This window comes from Triticum aestivum, chromosome 5B (genome assembly GCF_018294505.1).
Source record: "Triticum aestivum cultivar Chinese Spring chromosome 5B, IWGSC CS RefSeq v2.1, whole genome shotgun sequence".
Lineage (NCBI taxonomy): Eukaryota > Viridiplantae > Streptophyta > Magnoliopsida > Poales > Poaceae > Triticum > Triticum aestivum.
The window spans coordinates 458783587-458796641 of NC_057807.1; the positions used below are offsets into that span (position 1 = coordinate 458783587).

Consider the following 13055-nt stretch of genomic DNA (forward strand, 5'->3'; position numbering starts at 1 on the left):
GATAAATCAGTAACGAACCTCGCAATAATGTTGATCCAAACTTTCAACATGGCAATAAACATTAAGGAAGGAGTTTGGCGGGTCCAAACCTAGGGTAGAGGATACTCGATAGGAGGAAGCATGTAGATCTACTACTATGTAACTACAACACTACACAATGTTAGGAGTCGGGAATTTGAACTACCTCGCAGCGAGCGTTGATCCATTAAAGAGTGAGGAAGTGTATGCGGAGGACAGATTGATGTCGTCTCTTGTTGTGGGATCTGAAGTCTCATTCCACTGTTTATAGAACTTCTCTCATGCGCTAGTTACCATCGCATGGGTGTGCGTGTCACACAAGTGATCATAAAAATTATTCAACAATTAAAGTTTAAGATCTCCAAAATTATGCAACACTCGGAATAATAGCATTTTTTAGAATTCAATTCGTATATCCAAGAATGAAATGTTCCCGATCCATGCGATCACTGTCCTATATTTGGAAGAGTTTTGGTGTAGCCTCATTTGGGGAGGAAATAGATTGTCTGGGATAATTACGAAGCCTAGTTATGGGTATCTCTTGAGAGATGTAGCTCCCATGTTAAAGGCTAGTGAAGGAATCTGGCTCTTTGGATCAACATACTTTGACGGTTGAGACCGGATAGATGTTTAGAACTAAATGCACTTGGTGGCAAACATAGCAACGTGGATGCCGGATTATAGATATGTATGAGTGAGATGGATTTGGTTCTTCGTTCTTCGTGCTTTTGGAGGGGTGGTAGATGATAGGCCACTCTCATGGACGAGAGGATTAGATGACATGTGGACCACTTCGATATTTCCATTCTTTCGTCCACTATGTCATTATGTTTCCTCATTTTATATTATCTTTCACCCCTAAATTCAATGTACACGTATTCCATGGATGTCGGGAGAAGAAGATATCCCTTAGGTTTGTGTTATACAAAGTCGAGTCGAACACAAACACTTGAATGTAACATTATAATTTTTGCACCATGACTCAACTACCATATTATGCATGCATAACTAACATTGTTGTTTTTTGAAATGCAAATTTATTTCGAGAACAAGTATCAACAAGTCTTGTGTTGTTGCTTGGACAACATACCATCTTACTAATATTTGATAGCGCAAAAGAAAAAAAAACCTTCTAAGAACACCATTGTCTTCCAGAATGACACGTGTTGCAAACAAGCGAGGGGGGGGGGTGCGGGAAAGAATAGGAGACACACGAGACCATGTGGTGGGAATGATGACTGTTCAAATTCAAAATTGAGAGTAACCATTGGTTAGATTCACGTGCTTAACTAGTGGTCGTTGTTTTTTTGAAAGTATCTTCGTTTGATCGAAGTGAGCGATCATCTTATGAAACGCGTTTGTCGTGACTTGGATGTCGTGCCATCTTACTCTATCGATAACGCAAAAGAGACTATTCTACACACACTGGTAGGCTCCAGAATACTCAGCACTGTCACGGGCTCTGAAACTTCTTTTGTTGTATACTGGATGACATGCTGGGCTCCAAAATACTTAGGACCGACATGGGCTCCCAAGCAGGACCCAAGGGGAAATGAGGGGAGGGCGTGGAACCGAGTAGAAGAAGCGCGCGACCACGTGGTAGACATTGATGACTTTTCAAATTCAAATTAAAAGGTAGCCGTTGATTAAATTCTTGCGCTTAACTAGTAGTTGACGTATTTTGAAAATGCAGCCATTTGGAGTTACACGTTTTCTCGTGGCTTGGATGATGTATCATCTTACTGTGTATGATAAAGTAAAAGAGAACGTCCTTCTAAGAACACCACCTGACTCCCAAATCCCCAACACCTACATGACCTCCTAACAGACCGAAAGAATAAATAACGGGAAGGTGCGGGAAAGGAGTTCGAGAAGCACGGGACCACGTGGCGGGCACGGGTGAGTTTCCAAATTCAAATCAGGAGTAACCGTTGATTAGATTCGCGCGCTTATCTAACGGTCATCAGTCATTGTATTGCAATGTCTTCCCACCATATGTTAACAATCATCTCTTCAAAAAGCTTTTATCATAGCTTTGGACGATGTATCATCTTACATTACATGATACTGCAAAAGGGACGATATTCTAAGAACACCTATATAGTCCAAATACCTAACATCGACACATGCTCCAAAAAAGGCGTAAGAGGAAATGGGGGCGGTGCGCGGGAAGGAATAGGGGGTGGGACGACGTGGCATCCGTTTGCGACCCTTCAAAATTAAGAGTAACCGTTGATTGGATTCCCGCGTTTAACCAACGGTCGACATTTTTCAAATGGATCATCTCTTAAAAAACTTTTATCATGACATAGACGCGTATCGTATTACTACGCCTAATACCACAAAAGAAAAGAACTCTTAAGAACATTGATGGAATCTGGAATACCTAGCATGGTAGCACCAACACGGCTACAAAGACAAGCCGAAAAAGGAAATGACGTGGTACGACGCGGGAGCCAGCAAATAGTGAGATCCTACAGCCGCGGAACCCAATTTGATCATGAACGGCGCTAGGGCAAAGGGATGTCTTGCGATCTTTCAAAGCTTAAGAGTAACCGTAGATTGGAATTCCGCGGGCGTTACACCAAACAGTAGTTCGCGGATCAGTTTTTAAAAAAATTTAAATTTCCTCCGAGCATAACCTAAAAGATCACCTCCTCACAAAACCCTACCACTCCTTGGATGGCACTGCCATCTTTGCTCTACCCTACTGTGCAACACAATTACAATTAGGCTCCTCGAAATACACCTAAGGATTTCACATTTATGCAAGGAGGCCTCCCCGCAGGTTTACGAGGAGGACCTCGCAGGCCACACGAAATCGCGAGAGGAGGCCGTGTGAGGCCAGGCCAGAGTTTGTTTCCAACAAAAACCAAAAAAAAGAAGACCCGTAGGAAGGCAGTTTGTTTGCGGATCGGGTCCATATCCGAACCACTTTTCGGCTGGCCGCACCACGCCTCCTCCTCCCTCTCTCCTCTCTCACTACAAGTAGCCGCGGCCAGCGCCCGCAGGAAGAGAGAGATCTGAGCAGGAGAGTCGAGTCCTCGGAATAAATCACCGCCAAAACCCAACCCGAAGCGCACAACAGAAACACACAGAACGGAGGCCGACGCCGCGAGAGAGGGACACAGATCCGTCTCGCCGACCGATCGCGCACGCGCCCGGATCGATCTCGCTCGTCCCGTTGCCGCCGCGCTCGGAGCGGCGAGGGGTCGACGGCGGAGGAGAGGTGCTGCCCGGATCCGCGGCCTGAGTTGTAAGTGCCTCCCCTGCCTCGAGATCTTCTGTTTCGTTTTCGTCAATCTATCTGTGTGCGTGATGGGGCCTGGGTTTCGTGCCGGGTTCGCTCGTCGTTGGCGGATTGCGTGTTTGATCTGTGATCCGGGCGAGGCGGGGCTGACGGGGCGGTGTTGTTTTTGGCTCTGGCGTGCAGGATCGGGGCGTGATCCGCGGTTGTGCGGCAATGACGGCCGAGGGGACGGCGCGCGGCGGCGCCGGCGAGGCGCCGAAGGCGGAATTGGCGGCGGCCAAGGCGGTCTCCCCGACGGGGGAGGAGCGCGAGGGGGTGGGCGGCCCCTTCGTGATCGTCAACGGCGACTCCGACGGCCACTCGGACCCCGGCTCGGACACGGGCGCCGGGGCCGAGTCGGATTCCCGCCCGGAGGAGGAGGATCTGCCCCGGGCCAATGCAGCCCCGGCTGCTGACGCGGGCGGAGATTACCCCACCGCCGGTGGGGAATTGGCCGCTCCGGACGGCGCCGTCGGCCTCCCATCTTCCAACGGGCATGCTAGCCCCGCTCCGGCGGAGTCTGAGGTTGATGGTGTGGGCGAAGTAGAAGGTGAGGGAAGCCACAATTCTGAAGCTGGACCGGGGGACCAGGGCACTGCTGCCGCTGGAGAGCTTGATGGTCAAGATGCAGCAACAGAACTTAAGATTGACCATGCTGACGCTGCTGATGATTCTGCTCCACATGCCGTGGAATCTGTGCTTAATGTCAACGATGGAGAAAGTGAAAAAAGTGCTGCCACTGAGGTTGTTGCTCCTGAAGAACAGCAGGATGGAGAGAAGAATGCTCCAGCAGAGTCCAGTGGTTCAGATAAGCCCCCCACACAGGCTGAGTCTGGTTCCATTGTCTTGGAGTCTGAGGGCAGTGGCGAGCAGAGCAAAGGAGAAGAGATTGCTGCTGAGATCATGGAGTCAGGTACAGATGGATCAGGTGTCTCGGGGGTGACTGGACAGCATGATGCTGACACAAGTGTGACTGCTACTGATCCTGTGATTAACGTCGATGAGGGCAAACATGAGCATGCTGCAGTCACAGAGCTGGTGGAGCAGGATGGGAGCAACGGGCATGACCATGTTGAGCAGATTGCTGATTCTGGCACATCTGCTCCTGAGATAGAAGCTGATGGGAGCAAAGGGCAGCAAATAGAAGCACTGACTACTGAGCCTGAAGTATTGGATGGAGGCGATTGTGAAGCGACTTCTAAGGGACCTTCAGAAGAGGAAGTTGTTGCAAACGGGCCTGGCTGTGCCAAGGACACTTCTCAGCCTGAAGTATTGGATGGAGGCGATTGTGAAGCGACTTCTAAGGGACCTTCAGAAGAGGAAGTTGTTGCAAACGGGCTTGGCTGTGCCAAGGACACTGCTGACACTTCTTTGGAGCTTGAGGGAGAGAGCGAAGTTGCCTCTGTTGTGGTTGAAGTGGAGGGCGTAGTAGTAAAGGATGGTGAGGGGGATTTGCATGATGGTCATACGGTTGTTGTCCCCTCATCTGACGAGGAAGCAAAACCTCCCGCAAAGGAGGGTACAAATGAGGCCATTCCTGCTGAAGTTGTGAAGGAGGGAATAAGTGAACAAATTGTGCAAGATAATGAATCCGTTAAGGTTGATGTCTCTTCTGTCACACATCAGTCAGTAAATTCAGAAGCTCCAGTTGTTGAACCTAAGGGGGATCACATACTCCAGGTAGAAGATGCTGCAGGTGATGGAAACACTGCAGTTTCTGATGTGAAGGTTGTCATGTTGGAAATGAACGCAGCAGATAGCGTGCAAACACCGGATCTCAAGTCGGCATCTGAAGACAGGAGTGTACCATTGCATGCGAATTCGTCCGACCAAGTTGAGGAGGAGGTAAACAAAGAAGTTTCCCCTGAGGACGCACATTTAGCCCAGAATGAATATTCTTCTGTACAGACTGGAAAACATGAGCAGTTGGAATTACCTGGCACTGGTGCAGCTGCAGCTGATAAAAGTGACAATGCTGTGGTAGAGGCAGAACCAGGTAAAGAGATGGAGGTTGTTGAAGACGTTGCGTTGCATGCGGCTGCAGCATCTACTTTCCATAATGAGCCAAGGTCCATTGATTTCATTGATAACAATTACGTAAAACCGGATACTGAGTTGGAAAGTTGTGATCATGTACAAGCAGAGGAGTGTAATTCTGATGAAATATCTAGCACCGCTGTCGATGAAGTTATATCTGGTGTTTCCACGGAACATGGAACTGCTGTGACAGATGACGCTGAACTCAGATATGATACAGGAGGTGCATCTCTTAGCGAAACTGCTGTTGATCAAGGTGAAGCTGTTGCATTGACTGATAATAAAGCTTCTGTTGTAGATGAAGTTAAACCCTCTTCTGCCCCAGGAAGTGAATCTGATGTGGCTCCTGAAGCTGGTGATGTTTCGCAAATAGGCGAATCACGTGATTTGGTTACAGATTGCCAATCTAATAATGACCAGCCGGACATTCTTGACACATCAACTACGCGTGAAGAGCTAGTTTCTCTGACTGAATATCCTTGCCTGCCAGTTGTTACATTGGAATCTGGAGTTAAGGCTCCTCATACGGACAAGGCAACCGCCACGTCAGATGAGACATCCAAAGATACTGAAAATATAAATGCATGCAATATATCTTCTACTGAGGTTGAAACCAAATCTTTGGAAGGTATGCATTATTTTTGTTTGGCTATACTATTGGTTTTTCAAATTTATATATTTTCTCCTTGAAGTTAGTGCTGAATATAGTTGTTTGTGGAAGTACAAATGCTGACCCTAGTTATTGCATAACAGTAGTGGAACCTTCATCTGTTGACGGGGTAGTTCCAGTGGAACATGAGAATGATGATGAACATGAACACAAAGGCAAGGAGAAGATTGCTGAGGACTCCAGTGAGTCGCCTGTTGAACAGCCTGTTGATCTTGAGAGTGACAAGGGAAATATACAACTCATGAGGCCACACAAGTTCTTCATCGTAAAGGTTCCTAAACTTGCGGGCGATGATGTCTGGGCAAAGGTACAAGATGCTCAAGTTCATCTGGATCGCCTGACTCAGGAAAGAGATGCAATTAATGCTCGCAAGAAAAAGCAAAAGGTAACAGGCCTCCAAATGTTCAAGTCCCCTTTTCCTTCCTTAGCATGTTTCTGACTTTTGTATTTATATATTGCAGGCTGCCTTTGATGAGTATCGGGAAAAGTTAGAGGCAGCACGGAAAGAAGAGACTGAAGCGAGAGCTGCACATGCTGGCAAGAGGAATGTTCTTGATGGTGTACGGTCAACTATTGGGAAGTTGAATCAAGCAACTTCAGTTGAAGAAATTGATGAGTTGGTAAGAATTCTCTGCTGGTGTATTGACCTTATTACCATTTCTCATGTTATATTATTGCAATTTTTGATCTGCCATCTTATGTTCAAAATTCTGATGATTTAGATCGTGAGGAAACAGAGGACTATGGAACATGAAACAATTTCTTTGAAAGAAGAGAAGCTATTCATTAAAGAGATTAATGATCTGAAAGCCCAAAGGAAGCAAGCGTGCTCCAATATGGGCTCAGAGGCTGAAATGAGTGAAGCATTCCATCAAAAGGATCACATTCATGAGCAACATAAGGTATTTTCTTAAGCCACACCTTGTTCTTCTCAATTCATATTTCATTAATTTTTGTATTGACCTATGTTCTTTTCTCTAGACTTTGAAGAAGGAAGCAGATTTACTTTTCAAAAATCTGAAGTCCCTTGAGGAGAACAGAAAAAAGATTCAAAAGTCTTTCGAGGATGAAAGAGCTGCTCTCAGAAAGTTAAATGATGACTTGTATGCTGCCAATGAACTACGTCAACAGGCCTATGAGAAGTGGGTTGAGCTGAGAGGGGAACCGGGCAAGAAGGTGAGAAGCTTCTTGTAGGCTTGTAGTGTTCATTCTGTAGTGCAATATTTTAATGCTAAATAAACAAAGTCAACATGGCGTTATAGATTATTATTTAGGAGAAATACTACTGTGCTAGTGACTAATATTCTAATAATGCAGAGTCTATTCTGTAGTATTTCTGGTTAGCTTTGTAAGAAACTGAAAATCCTTGTCTATATCTTTGGCACGGCAGAACAAGTACTTCTTCATGTACAAGAAGGACCGCGATGCTGTGGGCAAGCTCTTATCAAGTGGTGACATTGATGGACTTCAGTCATATTGTAATAATCAGGTAAATCAGACAACCCCCTCTCTGTTATTGTCTTAGTTATGCATTTGGTAGGATGGATATTTGGCCTTGGTTTTGATGTTTCAATTGCTTGAGCTGGTCAACTTACAAGCGCTTTTGAGCCAATTGGCCAACAGAACAGATACAATCCACTAGCATTTGCAATTTTTAATCTCGTGTCAGTGCTATAATACTCCCTCCGTCTCAAAATAAGTGTCTTGAGCTTAGTACAAATTTGTACTAGAGCTAGTACAAAGTTGAGACACTTATTTTGGGACGGAGGGAGTAATACATATTTGAATGTACTAGCCTACTAGGGTTATGATCTACCTTTGGCTGAGAAGTTCCTACAACTAAGTACTATGCTAATTCGTCATATTCATAGTCCCTCCTATGACTGATCAATACTGAATTGTTATTAAACTATGACAGTTGTTTTTTCTTGATCTTCATATAATCTGATCAGTAATTCACTAATTTTTGAACGTTCTTCCTCTTTCAGGTTGAGGGTTTTATGGAGATGTGGAACAAAGATGATGACTTCCGCAGGCTGTATGTTGAAGCAAACCAGATTAGCACTCTGAGGAGATTAGCTACCCATGATGGAAGATCACTTGGTCCTGATGAGGAGCCTCCCGTCATTCCCAGTAACAATTACAGTAGAAGACCCAACAATCCATCTCAACTCACTGTTTCAAGCCCAAACGTTCCCATTACAACTAAAGAAGCAGCACCTGAAAAGTCTACTGCAGTTGTTGTCCCTGTAGAAGAGGATTCCTTTCCTGTTTTACCACCAACCCAGACCCATAAGCAGGCCAAACCAAAGGCAGCTGGTAGTGGTTCATCCCAGAAAGAAATAACCCCAGCTCCAGCTCCAGCTCCAGAAGTGGTAGATGTAAAACAGATTGAAAAGGAAAAGGCTCGTCTGGCGGAGGAGATGGAGTTAGCAAGGAAGGCGGAGGAGTTGGCACGCAAGGAGGAGGAATTAAGAGAGCAGAGGGCTGCAGCTGAAAAGGAACAACTCCGCTTGGAGCAAATAGCCAAAGCTAAGGAAGCTGAGGAAAGAAAGAAAAAGAAGGCAGAGAAGGCTCAGGAAAGGGCGGAGTTCAAAGCGCGCAAGGAAGCTGAGATGAAGGAAAAGGTATGTTTCCACAATTTTCTGCCTTCATGTTAGAGCCTCATTTCTTCTTGTTACACTATTGCCCACACAACAAATTATTAATTCTCATCCTATTGCCAAACATCTGCAGAAGAAAGCAAAGAAGTCTAAAAAGGTTGGCACCGCACCAGCAGACTTAGCAAGTGTCCAGAGCAACCCTGCACCTATAGCTACAACAGACGCTGAAAGCAACACACCTGACAATACTAGGGATGTTGATGTTCCTCAACAACCCCCAAGGAGGCCCGGTAAACCAGCAGTGAGGCAGCTGCAGCCCATGCCCGCACCCCTGCGTAACAAGTTCAAAAGGAGAACGCGGCAGTACATCTTCATCGGAGTCGCAGTTGCCCTAGCTGTCGTCGCGTTGATCCTGGCCGGCAGAACCTTAGACCTCCCTGGTTTAAGTTCTCTTCGCTTCTGAATTAGTTAGTACTACCCCCTATGGATGGCGAGGCGTTGTGCGCACATATTCTTCATCCACAGCCGTAGGGAGGTGGAGGTGTCTTCTGATACAGGCCGGCATAGTTGTTTTGCGGGAAACTTGGGTGCTCTGGCTAGACATGGCTTATTTTTTCTGTTTGAACCTTGGATGTTGTTTTACTGTACCTATTTACCTCATAGATCGTGTTGTGAGTGCATTGTGGTAGACTTATCAGATGGTGGCGACATATATTCGTTAAAGTGAACATATAATAATTATATAGATTTATTTTGGACATATGTCTTGTGGCCTGGTGGTTATGGTTATCTGTTACTGTATTATACCTCTGTGTTTTATATTGCTGCATCATGTTCAGTTGGTGTTCACTCACATTTTACTGGAATCACATGCTCTTTGGGAGCCGGAGAAACCATCATGGAGATTGGAAATAAGGTGAGTTTCCCTTACCCTTTTACATAGAGGCCTATTTGATTCAAAAAGATTTTCAGAGAACTTTTGGAGGATCAAAACCTTTAGCAATTTTTCTTATACATGTTGTTTGATTGGTAAAATTGATTCTTTTAAAAAGTTTCCCAAGGCCTTGTTCGGTTTACACCCCCTCCCAAGGGGATTGGAGGGGATTGTGGTAGACTTATCCCTGTCAACCGAACAGGGCCAAAAGGTTCTTTTGCACTCAATAGGGTATTTAGCATCTACTCAAACCTCTTGGAAGAAAAATCTTTTGCTTTTTCTCAAACTACATTTTACATGCAATTTAGTATCCATTCAATCTTAAGTTCAAAAAATAAGAGTATCCATTCAAACTTTTTAGAAAAGTTCTCTGTTTTTCCTCAAACAAACCAAAAGGCCCTGACATACATTTACGAGGTACCCCCTCTGTCCCATAATGTAAGAACGTTTTTGACACTACACTAGTGTCAAAAACGTTCTTATATCACGGGATAGAGGGAGTACACTTTTGCAAAGATAAAACATCACTCGCCATCAGACGCACACACATTATGTTTTAGCCTCTTGATTCATCTGAAGCTTCTGCCTCTGCTCCTGCCGATGTTCTCCACGAAGCCCTCCCCGATCCCCTCGCCGATGCCCTCGATGAGGCCGCCGATGATGCTGAAGAGCGCGTTGATGGTGACCTTGGCCACGGCGACGAGCGGGTTGCTCTTCTCCGGCGGCACCACGCCGTGCTCGTAGAGCCCGTTCACCATGTCCTTGGCGCACTTGGCGTGGAGGTAGTACCCGCACGGCATGCACTGGTAGACGCGCCCCGACCGCCGCCTCCGGCACACCTGGCACACGAAGCTCGTGGCCACGCCCGCGTCCGGCGCCAGCAGCAGCGGGTGGCCGTGCGCCGGGAGCTCCATCCGGCGCGTCATGGCCGCGCAGCACGGGTGCACGTCGAAGCTGCAGCACGCGCACCGGAACGAGAAGCCCTTGACCGGCTTGCCGCAGATGTCGCACTTGCACCGGAGAAACCCGCCTGATCAAAACGCATGCATTTTCATCGTGAGTCGGGGTGGCGTGCCTGCGTGCTCGGTGTGTGATGCCTGATGAGTCCGTCGCCATTACCTGGCTTCTCGAAGAAGAGGAGGTGCTGGTGCTTGGGGTGGAAGGGGTGGTCGTGGAGGGAGGGGGGAGCCAGGGCGCACAACTCGTGCAGCTGGAAGCCGCAGATCTGGCACATGAACCGCTTGCCGGCGCCGTACTCCTTGCAGCCCATGCAGAGGAACAGGTACGGGAAGTCGAACCGCGCCAGCCGGTGCTCCGGGTGGCTGAAATGCACCATCTCGCCGTCGCCACCACCGCCGCCGTGCTCTGGCTGGTGCTGCGGCGGCTGGCTCTGGCTTGCCTCAGGAAGAGCGCCATCTTCCGCCGGCAGCTTGCCGCTGAGGTTTCTCGTGTTCATGGACACGCACCTGCTCATGTCGCCCGCTCCAGAGTACATACATGCATATTTTGGGCATTGTGCCTGAGGCCATATAAGGAAGGCTGAAAGCTTGAGCAGGAAGGCCTGCGATCCTCTCCATGGTGTTAACTCTTCCACTAAAAGTAATGGTTAATTCGACCCACTCCATTCACAGCTAGCACTGCAGCAGCAGCAGCAGCAGCCTTGTTACACCCTGCAGTAAAGCCACGTTTTGATGCTTGTGTGAGGGACAAGTCTTATCTCCTGTGAGACTGACCGAGGAAGTTACAGCATCAAGAAATCTCGTTTTGCTTTCGCAGCATCTAGTTCCTGATCGGGGTTCAGAGTGCCAACCGGGCTATGTAAGTAAGATCAGAAACTACCGGTGGGGGTTATGGCATATGCTGGCTGCTTTTGCTTGACGTGAAAAGATCTTCTTGTGCCTGACTCTGATGAACCAGACCTGCACTTTCTACCTCATGTCATTCTATTTTCACAGAGACGATAACTGCATCAGGGGTGACGTGGTGAAGTTTGGATATTTTCTATTATTCATATTTTGTTGGGTATTTTGTTTCACTAAGATCCAAACGAAAATAAAATATGGAAATGGAAACAGAAATAGCGAAACCGGAAATGAGAACGGAAACTAAACGATGATCTTCTGATAATACTCGCGCGGAAACAGAATTTCATCCTCAAATGCGGAAATTTCCGTCTATCTTCTTTCTGCACATCCTGCCCAGCCTAAACCATCTTCTCTCCTTCCACTTATATAGGGCCTAATACGATTTTACAAGGTTATCTTTGATCACGGGTTAGCACGATGATATATGACATGCATGTTACATAAAGCATACCATTGAAATCGTATGTGAAAGAAGTTTCTAATGATATAATTTTTGAATCGTACATCTCATATACTAATAATTTTATCATTGATCAAAGGACGCATGAGGCCCTATATATATATGGAAGGAGGGAGTACACTTTTGGCCCGACAAATTCCTCACCAAAAACGTTTTTATTTTGCGGGTGCTCACAAAAAATGCAATCCCCTTCTTACTCTCGTGATTCTCGCCCCCACCCCCCACCCCGTCGTGTTTTTTGAGTTCGGGCAAACTTCATTTTTGGGATTTTCATATTCGTTTCCTCTTCTTCTAAGAAACACATCAACAAATGTGGCAACACTCAGCTCTGCCAATTTTCTGCTCCGTTTTCACTCCTTTCCATATGTATTCGCTAAACTCCGCCAGTCCTCTGTCACTCGGTCAAGCAGTATGACCGATTAGGCAGTGCAGTGTTATACATACGGTTACCTAGTCTATGCATAATTTATTTGACAAAATAGGGGAAAAATGAGGAAAAAAGTGTAGAAAAACAATTTTTTTGATAAAAGCTGTAGATTTGGAATTTATTGGAATTAACATTATGAAAGTTGAAAAGAGTTGAAAATACTAACAAGTAATGAATACATGATTTTTGTAGGAAGCAGAAAAAGGTTATTCAAGAAAGTCATGAAAGCTTTAAAAGAACTATAGGAAAACATAGCATTATTTCATTATTATTTTCAAAAATTTGAGATTGTGTTCCACTTTTTTTGGAGTACTTATGATTTTTTTTGTTTGTTTGAAATTTCACTTCTTAAGATTTTTTTTGAATTTGGCTTTCACCAACTTTCTCATATTGTGCCCTTCTGAGCTTGTTAGGTTCCCACATGCAGTGGCGGATCTAGAGGTTGATCACCAGGGATGCCAATCTTGCTCACATGTCCACAAGTACGGTCATATGGTGAAGAATACCACTTTGGGTGGGGTTAGAAACATATTTGGCCAATTTTCAAAAGCTTGGGGGTTCGAAATTTGACTAAGTTCTAGTTGGACGCCTAAAAGAGTTTTCTTTTGTGTGGAAAATGTTCTAGTACATCTGTTCACTTTTGTAAGATGTTTAAGACAACTGAAATTGAACTGTTTTGGGTGTTGTCTTAAATGTCTAAACCGTCTTACAAAAGTGAACGGTGGGAGTATAAAAGATTCCACTTTAGCTAT

At 45.9% G+C, this 13055-nt stretch overlaps 1 protein-coding gene across 3 annotated transcripts; it reads left to right on the forward strand.

Annotated features, from left to right (window-relative positions):
- The first annotated feature begins 3010 nt into the window (after positions 1-3010).
- LOC123112453 (uncharacterized) lies at positions 3011-9377 on the forward strand. Of its 3 annotated transcripts, none has more exons than XM_044533436.1 (10): positions 3011-3274; positions 3452-5567; positions 5643-5972; positions 6098-6399; positions 6476-6634; positions 6737-6916; positions 6996-7190; positions 7405-7503; positions 8003-8641; positions 8751-9377. In XM_044533436.1, the coding sequence occupies exons 2-10, from the start codon at positions 3482-3484 to the stop codon at positions 9078-9080; spliced, it is 4320 nt and encodes a 1439-aa protein (XP_044389371.1). In that variant the 5' UTR covers positions 3011-3274; positions 3452-3481; the 3' UTR covers positions 9081-9377. The 3 variants fall into 3 exon arrangements, with proteins under 3 accessions (XP_044389371.1, XP_044389370.1, XP_044389369.1); XM_044533435.1 differs by having other exon boundaries at positions 3452-5195; positions 5226-5972; XM_044533434.1 differs by having other exon boundaries at positions 3452-5972.
- The last annotated feature ends 3678 nt before the right edge of the window (positions 9378-13055 follow it).

Coding starts and splice junctions, on each gene's coding strand:
- LOC123112453 (XM_044533434.1), top strand. CDS start 3,482: ATGACGGCCGAGGGGACGGCGCGCGGCGGCGCCGGCGAGGCGCCGAAG. Junction 7,191..7,404: donor GAGGGGAACCGGGCAAGAAG/GTGAGAAGCTTC, acceptor TTGGCACGGCAG/AACAAGTACTTCTTCATGTA. Junction 7,504..8,002: donor AGTCATATTGTAATAATCAG/GTAAATCAGACA, acceptor TTCCTCTTTCAG/GTTGAGGGTTTTATGGAGAT.